General features: G+C 51.0%; 2 protein-coding genes and 1 long non-coding RNA gene across 3 annotated transcripts; 1 reads left to right on the top strand and 2 right to left on the bottom strand.

The window, feature by feature from the left end:
- On the bottom strand, window positions 1-11,784 carry LOC138987274 (uncharacterized). The gene is made up of 3 exons (XR_011463778.1): window positions 8,503-11,784; window positions 3,833-4,051; window positions 1-2,095 (listed from the first exon to the last, which is right to left on the bottom strand). It is a non-coding gene; the product is annotated as an uncharacterized lncRNA (long non-coding RNA).
- On the top strand, window positions 2,095-3,413 carry LOC106700507 (olfactory receptor 9S13-like). The gene is given in 2 exon segments (XM_014480019.2): window positions 2,095-2,923; window positions 2,926-3,413. Coding segments are annotated over 2 exon segments (948 nt in total). The 5' UTR covers window positions 2,095-2,463.
- A 4,202-nt stretch (window positions 11,785-15,986) lies between the features above and the next one.
- Window positions 15,987-20,588, bottom strand: COPS9 (COP9 signalosome subunit 9). Its single transcript, XM_005901478.3, has 3 exons — window positions 20,457-20,588; window positions 18,539-18,611; window positions 15,987-16,256 (listed from the first exon to the last, which is right to left on the bottom strand). The coding sequence occupies exons 1-3, from the start codon at window positions 20,517-20,519 to the stop codon at window positions 16,219-16,221; spliced, it is 174 nt and encodes a 57-aa protein (XP_005901540.1). The 5' UTR covers window positions 20,520-20,588; the 3' UTR covers window positions 15,987-16,218.
- Between the last annotated feature and the right edge of the window lie 650 nt (window positions 20,589-21,238).

Here is a 21,238-nt window from a genome sequence, read left to right on the forward strand (position 1 = left end):
AATGGAAATTTCTCTTTGTTTTCAGCTTACCAGGAGGAGTCACTATTTTATCTTGCTAAGGGCTTGTCAAGAGAAATGGTCAAGTAATACTGAGCACAAAACCATAAACTCAGAATTGCCGGGGACCAGCCCCCACTGATCCAGGGTATTCGAAGCGGGGACTGCGTCGGCGACCTATTTATTTAAATATTTTATCAAAGATATAAAGAGTAATAGGATGAGGATAGCTCAGTAGGAAAATTCAGTGGAGAAAAGAGGCTGAGTAGCTTGGTTTACGCGGGAGACCAATAAAACTTCAAGACAAGAAGCTTGCACCACTTACGTAGGCCGCAGGCGTCCTTCCATTCTCCCGAAGGAGAGGAGACACTGAGGCCTCCCCAGTCGGACCTTAGAAGCCCAGGCATAATTAGTAAGCATGGTGGGTTCCGCGCTCCAGATGGAGACTCAGCCAGAATTTGGGAGAGAGAGCAACATGGGGAGACCAAGTTTCGGTGAACAAGGCCCGCACTTTATTTTCCAAAGTAGTTTTTATACCTTAAGTTGTGCATAGAGGATAGTGGGGGAAGGGGTGGAGTCATGCAGGGACAGCAGTTCCTGGTCCTAATCGAAGCCAGGCTTTCAAACTTATCATATGCAAAAGTTCAGGTGAATTACATCATCTTCTGGCCAGGAGGCCTGTTAACATTTTAAGAAACTTATCTTTCTCTAAAGGTGATTATTCCAAAGTCAGGCACCAGCCTCCAAAAAAGCATTGGACAAAGCTGCATTCCTATAGGGCAAAGGTGAGGCGGGCTCAATCAAGAAAAGAATTAACTCAAGGGTCCAAGGTTACAAACATTGAGGCTACTACTTACATTTCTATACACCCATTATATCAATCAATATACTGCCAAGGACACAGTAGGTAAGGGGTATGGGGACTTAGCAGCAAACATTGGCCCAATAAGTGAAAAACCCTTCTCAATACAATTTCTAATCAATCTTTTAACTACTCAAAAGAATCTGTGTTTAGACAGTTTAGAACATCTCCCTCTCACAGTTGGGAGGCTCTGAACAATCACATGTGGCAGAAAAAACCTATTCAGGCAGGCTAGAGGATTTCCAAAGGAGTTTGTAGGTTGAAACACTGTCACACCCAGGAATTATTAACTGGAGCTGTAAGCCAACTCTTTTTTCAGAGAGAGGTAGTGGGGGACAGCCCCCCATAAAGTCAGAGGTGTAGGTGAAAGCACAAAGCAGAAAGTAGGCAGACTCTGGTTTGGGGGGTAGATGCTCGAGAATTCCCAGGGAGACTCCTGAGGCTTGATCCTGCCTTTGCGTATGCCAAGCCTCCTTCCTCATGACCTTTGCCACGGGTGGAGCTCGCTCCCCGCACAGAATCTTTGAATTCACCACAGAAACACCTGCTTCTTGGGGTGTGGGGCTGAACAGGTGTACCACACTAGCCATCTGTCCCCACTACATGTGAATGATCCCTGCGGGGTGGGCAGCAGGGATCCATCAACTTAGTACCAACAGGATACAGTACAGACCCCCTTCCACCCCTCCACCCACGCCCCTGTCAGCACAGCAGCTCCATGAATCAACACGGTGGCCAACTTATATCTGTTGCACAGCCCTGCTCTGACCTTCTGAACGGTCTGTGCTGTGACAAAGGCAGGGAGCAGAAAGACCTCAGAGAATTCCAGAGAACAGACAGAAGCCCAGATCTCCATAGTTCCAAATGGAAGAGGCTGTTCTGAAGTGATTTGCAGAGCATGGAGTGTGAGTCGCCAGTGACAATGATAAGGAGGGCATGCCCGTCTCTTCAAAGTTGGACTGTTCCTTTTCCATGATTTGGCAAACATCTGCACATGGGCAGAAAGCCCCATGAGAACCTCAAGGGTGCAGAGAGCTTTGCAGATGAAATGCCACTGTGGTCCAGGCTCAGAGGCCATGGTTCTGAGATGGGTCTCAGAATCTGCAGGGGAGACAGACACAAAACACCTTCATTAGCCTGGTGATGGCGGGTCTTTGCTCTCCTTCCAGTTTGGCCTGGAGATGAAACCATCACTAGGTCAAGTCCTGGTGGGCCGGGCATCCTCAGTAAACGTTTCTGAAATCAAGGAATGATTTTATAAGGAACAGAAAGTATAGGATTAGCTATGGGAGCAGAGAGTGGAAATGGCAAAATTCAGGAGCATCCTTGAGGGGAGGAGAGCATTTACTTCAAAGGAGGAGATAGGGGGCTGCAACTCCATTCTTGCCCTGGAGACTCAGCTCTGTAACCCTCCTGGCACTCACCCCACCCCTGTGCTAACAACTCAGAGGGTTCCACAGAGTGAGTTCTCCACGCATATTTATGAATTTGTGAGTCACAGGCAATACTGCCCTTTCAGGTCAGCCTGAGCTCATCTGGAGGGAGAACTGGGCAGCTGGTGGCCTCTTGGTCAGTTGGCAGTGAGTCATCAAAGGGTCAAGACCATGTCACCCCACAGAAATGGAAACCTCTCAGTGATGCCTCTGCAGGAGTTTGTGCTGGATGGATTTGAAGGTGGTCTGCAGACCCAGGCCCTGCTCTTTGCTCTGTTCCTGGCCCTGTACATGGTGGCCGTCCTGGGGAACCTCACCATGATCGTGGTCATCACCCTGGATGCCCGTCTGCACTCCCCAATGTACTTCTTCCTCAAGAACCTCTCCTTCTTAGACTTGTGCTACTCATCTGTCATCTACCCCAAGGCCCTGGCCAACTTCCTGTCCTCCTCCAAGGTCATCACCTTTGCAGGTTGTGCCACCCAGTTCTTCTTCTTCTCCCTGCTAGCTACCTCTGAGACTCTCCTCTTGGCTGTGATGGCCTATGACCGCTTCGTGGCCATCTGCAGCCCCCTGTGCTATCCCATCTCCATGTGCCCTTCGGTCTGTGCCCGCCTGGTGCTGGGCTCCTACTGTGGGGCTGCCTCAACTCCATCCTGCAGACCAGCTTCACATTCAGCCTCCCATTCTGCAGCTCCAACCACATCGACCACTTCTTCTGTGATGTGCCTCCTATGATCCAGGTTGCCTGTGCTGAGACAACCCTCAATGAGCTGGTCTTGTTTGGAATCTGTGGCCTCATCATCGTGGGCACCACATTCGTGGTCCTCACCTCCTATGGCTACATCACAGTGACCATCCTGAGGATGCACTCAGGAGGAGGGAGACACAAGCTCTTCTCCACCTGCGGCTCCCACATGACAACCGTGTCCCTCTTTTATGGGACACTTTTTGTCATGTATGCCCAGCCGGGAGCTGTGGAGTCCATGGAGCAGGGCAAGGTGGTCTCTGTCTTCTACACCCTGGTCATCCCAATGCTCAACCCCCTTGTTTACAGTCTGAGAAACAAGGACGTGAAGGATGCTCTGCGGAGACTGGGGCAGAGACACACAGCCATGTGAAGGAGGGTGACCAGAGGGGGACATCCAGTATCCTGAGGGCTGGATGGAGAATTCAGAGACAGTGAACCATGAGGAGCCCCTCAAACCTCTTCCACTTCTGAATGGAATGGGATGTCTTGAGGACTCTGATCCATTTATTCAATCACATTGCTTGAAGGCATTTATGAAGCAGACATTCACTATGTGTGAGATGCAGAGATGGACAAGGATGCTCTGCAACCAGAATTCTCCATGTTGCAAGAAGGAGCAGTGACTCAAGTCACATGAAGACTGAATGAACAGGGCAGGAGGCAGGGGCGGGTCTTGTCCCCTTTGTGTATCATGGTTCTCTGGGTCATTCCATGGGTTTTGGTAGGAAAGAAGTCAGATATATGTGCATTGATCAAACTTGGAAGAAAAGGTGTTTGCATGCAACATACCTCCATCTCCTAACCCCGCCTGGGATGCAGGACTTCACCATCACCTGTTGGCAGGACATGACCGTCCACTGAGGGCCCTCCAGTTGACCTTTTTCAGCCCACTTTCAATACCACCAAAGAGATCTGTTCAAGATGATAATGGCCAAGGTGTTCCCCGTGGTCAGTAGGGGTGAGTAGGAATAGGCTTGGCTTCAGTGGCTCAGGGCTGACAAGCAGGGCCTGTCAGGGAGGAGCCAGGTCAGTGGTCTGGTGAACGTGGTGGTTCTACTTGAGGACAGAAGCACCCCTGGGCTCCTGCTCCATCACACCAAGGGCACGGATGACACTATTGTTAGGGAGGATGACCCCAGCCACAGCACCACCTTCCAAGTCACAGGATGGAAGACATGAAGCATAAACACATGTACAATTTTGATATATCTTCAGAAAAAATACTCAAATCATATCCATTCAGGGAGTTCACTACCACCCAGGTTGAGAATGAGAAATTCACCCAATTTTCACAAGATCTTCTCCCCTCATTCTATTCGTTGCCTACCAGGGTTAGCGGGAATCCTGCTTCTAACACACAGATTAGTTTTGCCTACTGTGAACATTCAGTGAATAGCATCATAGAATCATCCAGTTTATCTTGTGTGCTTTTTTTTTTTTTTTTTGGTTAACATATTTATGAGATTAACCCATGTGACTGCCCATAATAGTAGTTCTAATTTTTCATTACTACATAAGATTCCACCATATGAAAATATCATAATTTATCCATTCTACCACTGATGGCCATTCAAGTTTATTGAATTCAGTTCAATTCAGTTGCTCAGTTGTGTCCGACTCTTTGCAACCCCATGGACTGCAGCATGCCAGGCCTCCCTGTCCATCACCAACTCCCGGAGTTTACTCAAACTTATGTCCATGGAGTTGGTGATGCCATCCAACTATTTTATCCTTTGTCGTTCCCTTCTCCTCCCACCTTCAATCTTTCCCAGCATCAGGGTCTTTTCAAATGAGTCAGTTCTTCACATCAGGTGGTCAAAGGATTAGAGTTTCAGCTTCAGCATCAGTCCTTCCAATGAATATTCAGGACTGATTTCCTTTAGGATGAATTGGTTGGATCTCCTTGCTTCTACAAAATTTTTTACATGTCTTTTGCTATGAGTGAATTACTGTTGGCATTCTTAGGAGCTGAATGCTCTTGCTTTTGATTAACTCTACAGTTTTACCAAAATGGAAAAGCAATTTTCATCCCACAAATAGTGCATGAGAGTCCCTGTTGCTGTGCACCATCATGGACAAGCCATTTGTTGTTGTTAAGCCATTAAGTCATGCCCAGCTCTTTGAGGCCCCAGGGACTGCAACATGCCAGCCTTCCCTTTCCTTCACTATCTCCTGGAGTTTGCTCAAATTCATGTCCATTGAGTTAGTGATGCTATCTAACATGGACAAGCTTTATTGTCTATACAGTCCATGGAATTCTCCAGACCAGAATACTGGAGTGGATAGCTGTTCCCTTCTCCAGATCTTCCCAACCCAGGGAATCAAACCCAGGGCTCCCTCATTGCAGACAGTTTTTACCAGCTGAGCCCACAGGGAGGCCCACTGTCTAATGGGGACAAACCATATTGTCTGCTTTATCAATTTTAGCCTTTCTGCTGGGTATGTGGTCATATACCATTCCAACTTTCATTTTTATTTTTTAAATAAACAATTTTGAACATTAAAAAAAAAAACAGAAATAGATTCTCAGACATATGCAGGGGTTAATAGTCAGCTACCTATTGCTTTGGCTAAGCCATGAGAAAATCACCATGTGAAGTCCCTCAGTCGTGTCTGACTTTTTGAGACCCCGTGAACTGTAGCCTACCAAGCTCCTCTGTCCATGGGATTCTCCAGGCAAGAAAACTGGAGAGGGTTGCCATTTCCTTCTCCAGGGGATGTTCCTGACCCAGGGATTGAACCCGGGTCTCCCATATTGGAGGCAGATGCTTTAACCTCTGAGCCACCAGGGAAGCCCCTGGTGACTTTCTCAAGCCATGAGAAAATCACCATGGGAAAAGAATAAAAGCAAAATATAGCAGTAAGCATAACCCAAATAAAAGTACATCAGGTTGATCAGTTGGGGTTGTCATTCCCCGCTAAGCTAAGGAAAAACACATAGTGTGGACCTTGGAACGCCTGGTCAGCGCAAGTTCAGCACGCTGCTTCTGCACACACCATGTTTTCCCAAGGCATATGCGGGTCCATGACCTCCAGCCAGGTGATAGCCCTTGCACAAGAAAATAACAAGGACAGTTTAAAGTAATCAGTAAAATGGGAGACGTGGCCGAGGACACAGGCGGCCGACTCCATCGTAACACACAGATCCTTTCTGCTTGCCAAGACGCTAAATAAAAGTGATGTGGCTCCAAGGAGCAGGGCTCTGGACCCACGAGGTCTTGAGTTCCCCGGTCCCATCTTTAAAACTTTAATTCTGTCTCTAGTTGCTTTTTCCCAAACTGTGTGTCAACCACTTTCGATTCCTACCTGCTGTGCTGACCACAACAGACACAGAAAGGCTTATGGTCACCAGGGGGTAAGGGGTGAGGGACAAACTGGAAGACTGGGACTGATACATATGCATGACTATATGTGAAATAGACGACTAATAAGGACCTGCTGTACAGCACAGGGATCTATACTCCATACAGTGCAACGATCAGCACAGGTAAGAGTAACAACAGAGTGAGTATACGGATAACAGAATCATTGTGCTGTACACCCAAGGTAAAGTAACACAACATAGCTGAAACTAGCACCGTAGATGTAAATCAACTATACGCCAGTAAAATCTATAAAAACAAATTTTAGGCATTTGTGGCCTAAATATATTTCATAGTTACTTACACATAACAGGAGAGAAAAGAAATGTATATATTTTTGACAAAATTCAAAGTATAATAACAATTGAACACTGTCTTTTTGTAATACAAGTCTACCAATGAGAAAAGTTGCGATTCTTTTTAAGGAGGAAGTTTTCCCCTTCTCTAGTGGCTAATGAGCTAATATTTTCACATATTTAGCAGCAAACTGAATGCTCTTTCTGAGGAAGCATATATGTTTTGCCAGATTTTTTCTTTTTCACGAAGATCATAGAAATTCTTATTCTTGATATGAGCCCTTCGTTGGTTACATGAGTTCTGAATATCTTCTCTTACTTTGTGGTTTCTATATTTATACTTGTATTGACCTTTAAAATTATTTTTGATGAACAGAGGTTCTTAAATTTAATAAGATTATCAGGCACTTTTTCCATGGCTACTTCATTCTGCAGCATGTTTAAAGAAATATTGTCCATGCAAGATCCAAAAGTATCTCTTTTATGTTTCCTGGGAACTTGTTTTCTGCTTAGTCTTTTATATTAGAACTTATAATTCACATGTTATTAAATTTGTGGGGTTTTATATAGGAATGGCTTTATTTTTTCATATGGTTATCCCACGGACCACTTTTTAAATGTTTCTCCCCCACTGCTGTATACTGTCATCTTTATCATAAACCAAGTGCCTCTGCATATGTGGGTCTGTTTCTAGGGCTTCCTTGGTGGCTTAGAGGGTAAAGCATCTGCCTACAATGCAGGAGACCCGGGTTCAATTCCTGAGTCAGGAAGATCCCCTGGAGAAGGCAATGGCACCCCACTCCAGAACTCTTGCCTGGAAAATCCCATGGACGGAGGAGCCTGGAAGGCTGCAGTCCACGGGGTCGCAAAGAGTCAGACACGACTGAGCGACTTCACTTCACTTCACTTCTACGTCTTATTCTGCTATTTGTTTATTCTCATGCTATTGTAGATCATATTATTAAATATTTAAAAAGTAAAATATAATATAAATCCCTAGGCATATATGAATAAATGTAACAAATGATACACACTACCTTTAGAAATAAAATTGTAACTGTTACTGAAAGACACAAAAGGAGTACTGAGTAAATGCCCAGCTACACCACAACCTCGCTGCGTGGTGCCCGAGCATCCTGACGGTGTGAAAGCTGTTCTACTGCAGAGGAAAGGATGAGAGACAGAGGGGAGAGAGAGACAAAGAGGTCAAAGGAGAAGCTACAGCCTTTACATTACATAACTAACCTATTCTTGGGAGAATCACAGCATCACTTCTGCCATGTTCTACTCCTTAGAAGGAAGTAACAGAGTCCTCGAGGGAGAGACCCAAACAGCAGCGTGAGACAGGAGGCAGAGGCCTCAGGCCACCCTGGCAGTCACCAGCCCACCACACAAATCATGGACTGGAAGGAAAAAACTAAACATATCAAATATTGCTGTTGTCATTTAGTTGCTAAGGCCAAGTCATATCCGACTCTTTTGTGACCCCATAGACTGTAGCCCATCAGGCTCCTCTGTCCATGGGATCCTCCAGGCAAGAATTCTGGAGTGGGTTGCCATTCCTTTCTCCAGGGGATCTTCCTGACCCAGATATCAAACGCACATCTCTGGCATCTCCTGCGAGAGAAGGCAATGGCACCCCACTCCAGTACTCTTGCCTGGAAAATCCCATGGGTGGAGAAGCCTGGTAGGCTGCAGTCCCTGGGGTCGCTAAGAGTCAGACACGACTGAGCGACTTCACTTTCACTTTCCACTTTCATGCATTGGAGAAGGAAATGGCAACCCACTCCAGTGTTCTTGCCTGGAGAATCCCACGGACGGAGAAGCCTGGTAGGCTGCAGTCAGGGGGGTCGCACAGAGTTGGACACGACTGAAGTGACTTAGCAGCAGCAGCTGGCATCTCCTGCATTGCCAGGTGGATTCTTTACTGCTGAGCCACTGTGGAAGCTAAGAAAAAAAAACAGAAAAAAATAAAAAGGACAAAAATTACTAATATCACAAATTAGAAAAAGAATGTAGCTACAGATACCATGGACAACAAAAGGATAATATAGTTCATCTGGACCATTTTTCTAGATTCCACAAGCATGTTAATATATGTTTGTTTCTCTCTTTCTGACTCACTTTACTCTGTATGACAGATTCTAGGTCCATCCACATCTCACAAATTGCCTGATCTCATTCCTTTTAGTGGCTGCATAATATCCCATTGTATTTTGTACCACATGGAAACAGTGAGAGACTTTATTTCCTTGGGCTCCAAAATCACTGCAGATGGTGACTGAAGCCATGAAATTAAAAGACGTTTGATCTTTGGAAAAGCTATAACCAACCTAGACAGCATATTCAAAAGGAGAGACATTACTTTGCCAGCAAACGTGCATCTAGTCAAAGCCATGATTTTTCCAGTGGTCATGTATGGATGTGAGAGTTGGACCATAAAGAATGCTGAGTGTCGAAGAACTGATGCTTTTGAACTGCGGTGTTGTAGAAAACTCTTGAGAGTATCTTGGATTGCATGGAAATCAAACCAGTCAATACTAAAGGAAATCAGTCCTGAATATTCATTGGAAGGGCTGATGCCGAAACTCCAATCCTTTGGCCACCTGATGCAAAGAACTGAGTCGTTGGAAAAGACCCTGATGCTGGGAAACATTGAAGGCAGGAGGAAAACGAACAACAGTAGTTGAGATGGTTGGATGACATCACCAACTTAATGGACATGAGTTTACAAGCAAGCTCCGGGAGTTGGTGGTGGACAGGGAAGCCTGGCGTGCTGCAGTCCGTGGGGTCACAAAGAGTTGGACAAGACTGAGTGACTGAACTCACTGACCACATCTTCTTTATCCATTCATCTTCAAGAACAGACACAGATGCAAAGAGTGGACATGTGGGTACCAGTGGGGGAACGAGAGGGTGGGATGAATCTGGACATTAGGATTGACATATACACACTACGATGTGTACAACAGATGGCTAGTGGGAGCCCGCAACAAAGCACTGGGAGCCCCGCTCGGTGCTCCTGTGTTGACCTAGAGGAGTGGGATGGGGCAGGGAGGAAGGGAGGTCCAAGAGGGAGGAGACATGTGTATACACAGACGACTTGCTTCACTATGTACCAGAAACTAACCCAACATTGTAAAGTAACTCTATTCCAATAAAAAAGCTAAAAAAAGAAAAACATAAAAGGATAATGAAATAATACTAAAACTCTATGCCCAATAATTTGATAACTTAGATGAAATGGACTAATTTCTTGAAAGACACAGTCTGTCAAAATTCACACAAGAAGAAATTGACAATCTTGTTATGGCTGTATCTTTTCAAGAAACTGAAGACAGTAGTGAATAGCCTTCCAAAACAGAAAACCCCAATCCCAGACGGGAATCGGGTGGGTCCTACCAGATGCTGAAGAAATTATGCCCGTTCTCTAGCACTTCTTTCCGAGGACAGAAGCAGAGGGAATAACTCCCAGCTCATTCTACGAGGCCAGTGTTCTCCTAATACCGAAACCAAACGCAGACATCACCTATGAATAGGGGGCAAATTTCAGGGCCTAACACAGAGTCTTTAAAAAAGAAAAAGTAACAAGAGCTATCCTGTAGAGTGGTTGTAGGATGAGTGATAAAATGAGGTAAAGACCTGAGCAGGGAGCCCCCCACCCCACAATCCACAGTAAAGCAGAGCCAGCCCTGACCCAGGCTCACAGCCTGCTCTGCGAGGCGGGTGTGTTGACTACACACTTTGGGCCTATTAACCACGATGCGTGAAGAACACAGTTCACGCTGCAGTGAAGTCACCTGGGCGTGGAGGCGGGCCAGGGCAGGGGTGGGGGGCACTTGATCGATTGACGCGTGAGTTTTCACTCTAGTCAGTGGGAAAGGAACGTTGCTCCGTCACCCCGCTGTGTGTTGAGCATCAGCTCAGATGCTCAGAGGCCAAGTGCGTGTCTCTGTGCAAATCTCCCCTTCCCGTCTCTTGCCAACATTTGCTTAGGTTGTCTGCGTTTTACTGTTGGCTTGTAGGAGCTCTTCATATATTCTGAATGAGCCCTTTGCTAGGACCTGTACTGCAATGCTCCCCCATCTACAGCTTGGCTGTTCCTCAATGCTATCTTTTGCTGAGAAGAAACTGAGCTGGGTGTCTTTATATCCCTCATTTGTGTAGATGAGAAACAGGGAGGCAGGAGTGTTAACCAGTTTCCTCCAGCTCCCATGTCTTAGAGGGCAGAACCAGGGCCCCTGCCTAATGTCTAAAGTAGGAACACTCCATGGCTCTGGGACGAAGCCCACTCCACCCCACTTGGAGGGCCAGCTCGGGGAGGGCTTGTCACCTCCATGAGCCTCGGTGTATTTACCAGCAACTGAATAATACGTGACCCTCCTCTCTGGAACATTCAGAGGACTTGGTGGAATATAAATGCTGTGCTCAAAGCTGGCTCTCAATGAAAGGCATCTTTGGGGCATTATTATGATCATCAGCAAGATACTAAGTAAAGAAAAAAATCCAGCCAACTGCTTCAAATGTCGTTTCATGGCACGTTGGTGGTTTTCCTGTCTCAGCAAGGACTCCAGCAGGTTCCTTCAACATTTACTTAACTGCTCTGGACACAGCTGGAGACAGAACTGAGCCCTCCAAGTGACAGAAAAATTGTCTCAGCAAAATAAATGCTAAAGTTGAGTCAAAGGAAATTAAAAAAAAAAAAAAGAAACAAGCAAAACCCACAGCACTGGCCAAGGGCTGCTGGCTGGCGCCATCTCCTGGGTCCCCACACAGGCGCCTTCCTGCAGGAAGCCTCCACCTGCCTGCAGACCCCAAGTGCCCTTGAGGGGTACAGAGTCAGCTCTGTGCTGTCAGGACGCAAGCCAGTTCTCAGCGGAGCAGAAAATACTGCAGTGCAGGGCAGACTCCCGCTGAACACACGCCCCAGCGCTGTGTCTCTCCAGGCTCCAGGCTCAGGGATCCAGCCGGGAAATCAGTCCCTCCTTAACAGCTACTGGTCCTTGACGACAAAGACCAGGCCTTCGGGCTCCACTTCAGCTGCAGAACTGGAACCAGCCTGGGGCAGATGCAGGAGACGGGAGGAAAAGCCTCCTGAGCGCTGCCCTCCACCCCCGTGCCCCTCATGGCTTGGAGCCCCCTCTCCTTCCCTGATGGCCACCCACTCTCCCACCTCGAGGCCCTACACACACCTGGGCCGCTCTCCTGCCCTCTCCTAAGGCCTCTTCTCCCACTCACCTCAAAGTCTCGGTTCCCCACAAGTTCCTCTTCCAGAAAGGGAGGCCCCTGACTGCCTGACCCCACACCTGCCCCCAAACCCCCCCCCACCTGCCCCACAACTCCCCACACTTGCTCCCACACCTGCCCCCACAAACCCCACACCTGCCCCCACACCTGTACACTGGTTTTCAAGGGCTCCTCATTTATTGCCCTTCCCCTCAGGGCTGGGAGCGCCGTCTTTTCTGAAACATTCACACACACACGTATGTCATCACAGCCTGCAGGCCAAGCTGGGCGCACAGGAGGAGGTGTCCCTACACATGTGCATCTGTTGTTGTTTAGTCACTAGGCTGTCTCTGATTCTTTTCTGACCCCATGGACTACTGCCCTCCAGGCTCCTCTGTCCATGGGATTTCCCAGGCAAGAATACTGGAGTGGGCTGCCATTTCCTTCTCCAGGGGATCTTTCAAACCCATGTCTCTTGAATTGGCAGGTGGATTCTTTCACCACTGAGCCATCAGGGAAGCCCCTGCACACATCCATGGAAGTGTTAGTTGCTCAGTGATGTCTTTGTGACACCATGGACTGTAGCCTCTGTCCATGGGATTCTCCAGACAAGAACACTGGAGTGGGTAGCTGTTCCCTTCTCCAGGGGATCTTCCCAACCCTGGGATTGAACCCTGGTCTCCTGCACTACAGGCAGATTCTTTACCGTCTGAGCCACAGGGACCCCTGCACACATGCATCAGCTCAGTTCAGTTGCTCAGTCGTGTCCGACTCTTTGCGATCCCATGAATCAGCACGCCAAGCCTCCCTGTCCATCACCAACTCCCAGAGTTCACTCAGACTCACATCCATCGAGTCAGTGATGCCATCCAGCCATCTCATCCTCTGTCGTCCCCTTCTCCTCCTGCCCCCAATCCCTCCCAGCATCAGAGTCTTTTCCAGTGAGTCAACTCTTCGCATGAGGTGGCCAAAGTACTGGAGTTTCAGCTTTAGCATCATTCCTTCCAAAGAAATCCCAGGGCTGATCTCCTTCAGAATGGACTGGTTGGATCTCCTTGCAGTCCAAGGGACTCTCAAGAGTCTTCTCCAACACCACAGTTCAAAAGCATCAATTCTTCGGTGCTCAGCTTTCTTCACAGTCCAACTCTCACATCCATACATGACCACTGGAAAAACCATAGCCTTGACTAGATGGACCTTTAATGGCAAAGTAATGTCTCTGCTTTTCAATATGCTATCTAGGTTGGTCATAACTTTCCTTCCAAGGAGTAAGCATCTTTTAATTTCATGGCCGCAGTCACCATCTGCAGTGATTTTGGAGCCCAAAAAAATAAAGTCTGACACTGTTTCCACTGTTTCCCCATCTATTTCCCATGAATTGATGGGACCAGATGCCATGATCTTTGTTTTCTGAATGTTGAGCTTTAAGTCAACTTTTTCACTCTCCTCTTTCACTTTCATCAAGAGGCTTTTTAGTTCTTCTTCACTTTCTGCCGTAAGGGTGGTATCATCTGCATATCTGAGGTTATTGAATATGCTGTCTAGGTTGGTCATAAGTTTCCTGCCAAGGAGTAAGCATCTTTTAATTTCATGGCTGCAGTCACCATCTGCAGTGATTTTGGAGCCCCAAAAAATAGTCTGTACGTCAGATGAACAGGTATAAACATGCCAGGTAACAGCCCCTCTCCTGCCTCTCAGCCTCCCCACCCACAGGGGCCCATGTAATGCCCCCCAGGCCCAAGGCCACTCTGTAGGGGACGCAGGGCTCCCCGAGGCGTGCCTGCACCATCACTTCCTCATCGTGATCATTCAGTCTCGATATTGTTTCCCAGAGGAAAAACACTAGAATCAACATCGTGTCTGGGTTCTGCTGGGTCTCTCCAGTCTTCATCACTGTCACTGCATCTCTTCCAAAGAGACCACGGTTCCCCTAGTCCCACCCAACCCCCGCCGGCATGGGACCCCTCATCACAAAGCCTCTGCCCTCCAGCAAGCAAAGTGGCATCCTGCTGCCTCAGCGGACGTTTCGCCGACTTCCTGTGACCCTGAGCACCTCTAAGTGCTCCCTGGCCGTCTGAGTTGGTTCTTCTGCAAACTGGCGTCTCGGTGCCCATCAATCTCCAGTGCGTGCCTCCTTGGTACCAGTCTATAAACATTCTCTGCGTCAGCAAATGTTAACAGTCCAGCCCTTTGGGACCCAGGCTTCCTGTCTTCCTTCTTAATATGCTGAGTGTCTCCTGGCTTTGTTTTTGGTCTCGGTGAGAGAATGCAGCCCTTGACCAAGGGCTGGCACCCCTCTGCCCCCCAAGCGCTGGGTGACCTGGGGCCAAGTCACGTGTGCGACAAGAAGACCACGTTTCCACAGGACAGGAGCTCCGGGGGAGGAGCCCTGGCCTCTGGCCTCTCGAAGGACAAAAGGGCTCTTCATTTCAGCACCTTTTTCTCATCTTGACATCAAGCAGAACTCACAGCCCTCAATTTCCTGAAGTCAGTAATGCTGCTTCCTGACAGTGTCATTTGCTTTGGAAGTGTCCCTAACCCAGCTGCTCGCATGTGTGGAGGCCAGCCTCCTCTCCCGGCAGTCTCCTGAGCCCTGATAAAGAGCACGTAAGCCCCTTTCCATTCAAACAAGCGGCCGGGGCAGAGGCTGAGGGACAAATGTTTTCCCTCTACCCAGGAAGACCGAGAACTGTAAGGGCAGGGAGAGCAGATGGTTCTTCCAAAGGCCTCCACTAGTCTTCACAGTTCAGAGCATTAAAACAGCTCTTTCTCCAACTTCTTCCCCAAACCCAAATTCCCCAGAGCTCAACCCCAATAACCCACGTGCTTGTTCACGTGGTTTTGACAGGCTCCCTGCATTAGGAGCTCTCACTTCCAAGAACCTGCAATTCAACAAGGATCCAGACACCCCACCTTAGCAGACAATACTCTCCAAGTCCTCGCCATGGCCACGAGCGGGGATCCTCCTCCCAGCACCTCCCCTTGTCCGAAAGGGCCTTCCCAATCCTGAGGCCTGAATGGGTGCAGCCCTCACAGCTCACAGACCAAACCGCGGCCACTGCTGATGGCCAAATGCCCCGTCCTTCCCCACAGAGCCTTCCGGGCCTGCTCCAAGGAGCCCACTGAGTAAAGCGGACTGCCCAGTATGTGACCTCAAAAACAGACCCCGAGATACCTCTCCCTGGAGTCAGGCCGTGCAGCTCCTGCTGGAAGCCCTGCCGTTAGAGTCTAATGTGGAAGCAGCCTGGGGTCCCAGGGCAGGGCCTCCCGTGATGGGGTCCCCAGGCCCTCCTAACCTGGCCTTTACTGGGATGCTGCCCTCATGTTGGCCCCTTGAGCTGCCCTGGACAACTGGTCCTCCCTGCCGGGGGCCGAGCTCCACCAGGAGGGGCATGCAAAGAGCAGAAGCCCACTCGGCACTCACGAGATGATGATTCTCAGTAAACACGGCTCTTTCACAGCCAGGCCGTCAGGCTGCTCCATTTGGTGGTTCTCACAGTGAGAAGGGACAGCCTGACTCATCCACTAAGCGGCTCTGCTCTGCTCGGAGCTATGGGAACCACCAAGTCGTGTGCCCTGGGTTGTTCCTGATCAAAGACACATTCCTCAAGACTGATGTGAGATCCGAGTGTTCACAGCCATTATCAGCTGCTGAGATGGACCAGTAAGAAACTGCCCCCAGAGACACTAGGCTCTCCTCTGAAATGGACTGAGGCACACATTTCTCAGGTGGGAGGCGTCTCCTTCAGTCATCACCAAGCTGCCTGTTTCCTCAAGCCTCAGGTCTGGGGGCAGCAGCTGCTCTGATGTCAGAGCCGAACACGAGGCCCACCGGGGGAGCCCACGGGACAGGAGCAGGGTCTCACAGGGTCTCACACAAGCACCACCTCAGCAACTGTGAGCTGTCAGAATCACTCAAGGTCATAACGCAAAAAGCACAGTGTGTGTTTCTATGAGGAGATCTGCTTCTCTTAGCATGGAACACACACAGGGGCATACATACGCAGATGTCCAGGGATTGTAACATTCACTCAAAATGCAAGAATCAAAGTTACCCTGTAAGTAATAACATCACTTTATTTTAACTGAAGTTAAGGACAAAAGCTGGCCACATTCAGAGTTTAACAGGCCTCCTCCAGATGGTTAAAACCTTCTTCTCTTTCTTGGCTAACCATCTCCTAAATTCTAGCAATTCCCACAAGTTCTCTGGAACCACATGAAACTGTCCTTTAAGGAGCCCCACCACACCACCACATGGCGAAGCTCAGCCAGACGCACCGCTGGACACACCTCACTGGATATCATCATCGTCAAAGAGATCTTCAAAATCTACAAAATGAATAAAACCACAAATTGATGGTCACACAAGGTCAATAACAGAGAACATAACATAAAGGGGTTATGCGGTCGTTCAAAACCAGAGAGAAAACAGAAGACAATCTGATAAATGACTTTCCGTGACGGGTTCCCAACTTTACCCAACCAGGGCTGACGCAGCCCAAGAGGACAGCGGTCCAGCGGGCACCTTTAGTTTGGTTTCCATTTAGACGACAACCTCGAGAAAACACGCGGTGTGCTCTGGACTCTGTGGGCGACCCTCACAGCCAGGACTGTGCAGGGCAGAGCCCGCACCTGTGAGCACGGCCAGGCCCCACTCATGTTGACGCTGCGTGGAGGTGAAGGGGCGGCTGGCGGAAGCCCCCGGAGGCTCGCAGCCTGAGAGTGGAAATGCTGGGGCCGGGGTGGGGAGGGGGGTGCGGGGCGGGGGGGTGGGTGGGAGGAAGGTGGTGGAGGGACGGAGCGCTGTGAGAACTCAGAGCCCGTGAGACTCCCGTTAAAAGGGTTGGACCTATAGTTAGCTTGAAAATCACAACCCGAGCCCATTCCCACTGGAAGAAACGCCGCAAAATCAGGGTGCACTGCATCTGCCGGGGTAAAACCTCGTTCAGGGTTCTTTTGCCCTTCTGTGTACTTCTGTGTAAATTCTCTAAACTTCCACCACGGGTGTTACTCTCACAACGAGGGAAAAAGCACTACCATCCCACTCACGCACCATGCACTGAGGATGTGCAGAGTAACGGACCAGCGAGAGGGCCACCAGGCCCCACGCAGCTGCTTTCCGGGACGGCGGCGCCAGGCACCCCCACCCCCTGCAGGTGCCGCCTCCTGAGACCCAGCCTGGAGGCGCCCCTGGAGGCACCGTGCCACCCATCAGGCTCCCATCGTGGAGCTGTCTCGGCCCGCCCCTTCTCGAAGACGCTCCTGTTTTGTAAGACGTGAGTGAAGACAGCGGGCCCGGTTCAGGGCTAGAACCCACTGCCTCGGGGACAAGAGACCATCAAAGCCGTCTGTTCGGTGAGTGAAAAGGGCTCAGGACAAGCCCCTCCACAGGCCACTGGGCTTCCTGGCAGGGAAACGCCTCCCACATGCTGGGCCGTCACAACCTGCCAGGCAGCATGCCCGAGCCAAGCTCGAGCTCCTTCCCTTTTCCGAGGAATTGGCCTCTGCGGGAGAAAGGCCCTCATCCGCTCTTGTGCTCATCGGGCAAGGCGGCCTGGGTCCCTCCCACAGAGCTTCTGTCAGAACTAAAGAGCTGCTGTCCAAAATCCGTGAACGTGAACCCTAGATACAGCCAACTGCCTCTAAGCCCCCAGGCTGGCAGAGGAGGAGTGAGGTTGGGTCGTGCCGGGTTGGCGAGCACACACTCCTGCCCGGGTGAGGCTCACGAGTGACTCTGGAGAACACTCAGACCTCTGCACCCCGTGCCCCCACACCCACTCCCCTAAAGAACTTAAATGCTACTCAGTTCCAGGGGCCCAAATGTCACCTCCTGTCCTCATAACACAGCCTGGCTTTTCTGTTCAGCCAACGGGGGCCTGAACAGAACAGAGAAAATGGGCTCAGGTTTGAGAGGGGTCTGGGGCCAGCAAAAACCAACAGGGCAAGATAAAATCCTAGCTGCCACTGACCAGTGACCAAAGTTCTTTGTAGTCACAGGCACCCTGCATGAAAGAAAGTGATGAGAGAGAAAACACCACTGAACTCTCCTGAGAGAGCGGTCTTGTGTTTCTACTTACGATTTAACCCTCGGTAAGGATTAATAAATCTGTAGGAACAATGCCCTAAGAAATCGGAAGGGAACAAGAAAATACCCCCTCAAACGTGGATGAAGACTTCCTATAAAGTTCGTTTTTCACTGTTATTTTGTAAAACTCCACCCATGTTCCTCAAACTAGCACCGAACTCGAACACGAACAGCTGCTGGTCTCAGAGAAGAGGCACAGGGGGAGCAAGAGGGCACTGTTGCTCCGCACAGGCATTGGGGATGAGCACCCGGGCGAAAGGAGGAGCCCAGAGCACAGCCGTCAGGAGCGCGGAGAGAGCCTGGTGGGCAGACGCTGCCACAGTCTTGGGCTCAGATTCCACGCGGGACAGGAGCTCCTCTCCCTCCTGAAAAACAGGGTAGCCCATTTCCCACAGCTGCACCGCAGTCCAAGAACGACAGAGAACCTGGCCACAACCCACGTCACTCATCTCTTGAAGCTGCTCCACCCCATAACCTGCAAAAGAAACATCGGCTGAAATAGGCAAGCCAATGCCGGCATCCTTACCATTAAAAAAGTCTGCGTGAACTGCCTTTTCATTGGCTGCCAAGTCCATCAGGAGCCCGGTGCTGCCTCCTGCCTGGTTGGGGGAAGGAAAGGTTATGTCAGCGGGGTGTTCAGAGAGAATGAAGGATAAGTGCCTCACAGGCCCCATACCACTTCTGGGCAGAAAGTGTCCAGGTCAGGGACCAAATTCAGTCCAGGGAAGGAAGTGGCTGGAGCAGGGGGGAGGCAGGCAGCATTTGGAGGAATGACGGGAAGGTCCCCTCAGGTCTTGGGGTCCTAGGCTCCTCCATGCCTTTTACAGAGAATCCTGCCTGGACGGCAGCTCTCCTGCACACACCACGGGAGGGGGCTCCTGTCCCCACTGGCCTGGCCACAGAGGCCCCACTGAGCCCACCGATCCCTCTGCTCTCCATGCCCCCTGCTTCTTCTGAGAATTAAGCCGTTTCCCCTGAGAAACTGACCTGCTGACCTGGGGTTCTTCTGGTGGGGGTTCTATCACCGGCCACCCCTCAGCGTGGGCAGTAAAACAATGTCAGTACCAAAGCTGGGCGGTGTCATGAGGACTCTGAGCCTCTCAGGTCACGTGGGGACACGACAGCAGAGGCCTCTGGGGGCGGCACCCTGGTCCCTCTGCACCCTGACTCCCAGCACCCCCCAGGCTGTCTGTCCACCTCTTCCGGCTCAGACAGCTGAGCACCTCCTGAGTTCCCCATAGAGCTGCGGGCGGCTGCTCTCAGCAACCAGGGTTCTCGGAGGCCTCCCTTCTCTCCTCAGTGAGCTAGCCCCACCCCCCACCCTGCACACCACTGGAAGCCCTGCAGTGACAGCGGTGTGGACTTGGCCCCTGGAGGCCTGGCCTTCATTCACACCCTCTTCTGGCTTCCTGTTCCTCGGTTCACACCACCCTACTCTCTCTGCCCATCTGCGGAGCCCACCACCCCCACAGTAGAGCCTTCCAGGGACCCCACACCTGCCTAAGGCAGCGCCTGGAGTGAGAGCTGAGAAGCAGGGTTAGCGGAAGCGCGACAGCCTCCTGGAGTTGGGTATGGAGAGCCCACCCATCCCAGGACAGCGGGGAGCAATTCAAGGTCTGGTGCCCTCTGCCCGCGCCCCCATCTCCCCCCACCTCCCGGCTTCATCCCCCGCTCTCCCTTAGGCACCTAAAGGTCTGGCCCGCACGTTAAACCGTATGACCGTGCCTTCCCTTAGACGCCCTCCCCCGTCCCCATGCCACCCAGCACGGCCTCCGGCATCTGGCTGCAGTCAGCTGCACTCCTAAGGCTTTGCTGGCCGACCCCCCTAAGCCGTGGGAGGGCTTCTAACAACCTGCACCGCCAACCTCCCCATACACTGGGGCTGGCAATGACTCTCTCCGTAGCTATCTCCAGGAGCACGCAGGCTGGGGCTGTCCCCCCGCCCCGGGCTGTAAGAAAGAGAAACGGAGGCCCTGACCCTGGGGAGCTGGCCTGACACTTGGAGACCACGGAACACCAGCACCACAGGAGCCTCCTGTAACCCACTGGAGCAGGGGAGGACCGGGCACGGCGCTGCGCACGGCCCCCACAAACGGCCCTCTCCCCGCTCCCCGGCGGGTGCCCGCCTCCCTCCCGAGCCCCGCCGTCAGCCGGGCCCTCGCCTCCCCGCCTCCCAGACGTGGGCTCGCCCCCGCCGCCCGGCAGCACGCCCTCCAGAGCGGGGCCCACACCCAGGGGTGCCCTCCAGGCGGCGGGCACCGACGCTCGCCTCAGCACCGGCCGCCTTCCACAGGCTTCCCAGGGGCCCAGCGCTAAGGCAGGCACCGCGGGGAGGGCGAGCGCGGGGCCCTGCGGGCCGCTGCCTTCTCTCGGCCCGGACCCGAAGCGCGCCCGAGAGCTGGACGTGGAGCCGCTCCTGCCCGGCCCGGCGCGGCCCGCCTCACCTCGTCCAGGTCCACATACGGCCCGGCGCCCTCGGGAAACATCTCGTCCACCGCCGGCTTCATCTCCTCACACAGTCCCAGCGTTCCTGGCTCACTTCCGGCCCGCTGACTGCCTCTTCCGGTGCGTGCCCCGTCGTGGCAAGTCTAGACGCTGGAGGGCGGCCGACTCTATGGTTCCCCCTCCCCATCACCACCAACACCATTTGGCGAGTCTAGACTCCGGAGGACCTTCAACTCTATGGTCCCCTCCTACATTCGTCTTGATTAGGGCCGGTTGCGGGGAGGACAGTCCTGGTCTGGCCTGGGGTGGACAGGGTCTTGGCTGCCTGTCAGCACGTAAGAGAAGCTGCTTGATGACTTCACGGTGGCCTGCCACCACAGTCAGTTTGGCCCTAATGGGCTGGCACAGATAGGTGCCCAAGAAATTACCCATTAAAGAATGCGAGTGGTGAGCAGAGTGAAGGGCAACCAGAGAATGGAGAAAATATTTGCAAACTGTGTATCTGATAAAAGGTTAATATCCAGAATGTACAGAGACCTCCTAAAATGCAACAACAAAAAACAAAGCGGCTCATTAAAAAGTCAGCAAAGGTCTCAAATAAACATTTCTCCAAAGCAGGTTTATAAATGACCGATAAACCCATGAAAAGATGCTCAACATCACTGTTCACCAGCAAAATGCAAACCAAACCATAACGAGATACCACCTCACACCCATCGAGATGGCTACTATCAGCACCCCAGAAAATAACAAGTGTTGGGAGTATGTGGGGAAATAGGAA

This window comes from Bos mutus, chromosome 3 (genome assembly GCF_027580195.1).
Source record: "Bos mutus isolate GX-2022 chromosome 3, NWIPB_WYAK_1.1, whole genome shotgun sequence".
Lineage (NCBI taxonomy): Eukaryota > Metazoa > Chordata > Mammalia > Artiodactyla > Bovidae > Bos > Bos mutus.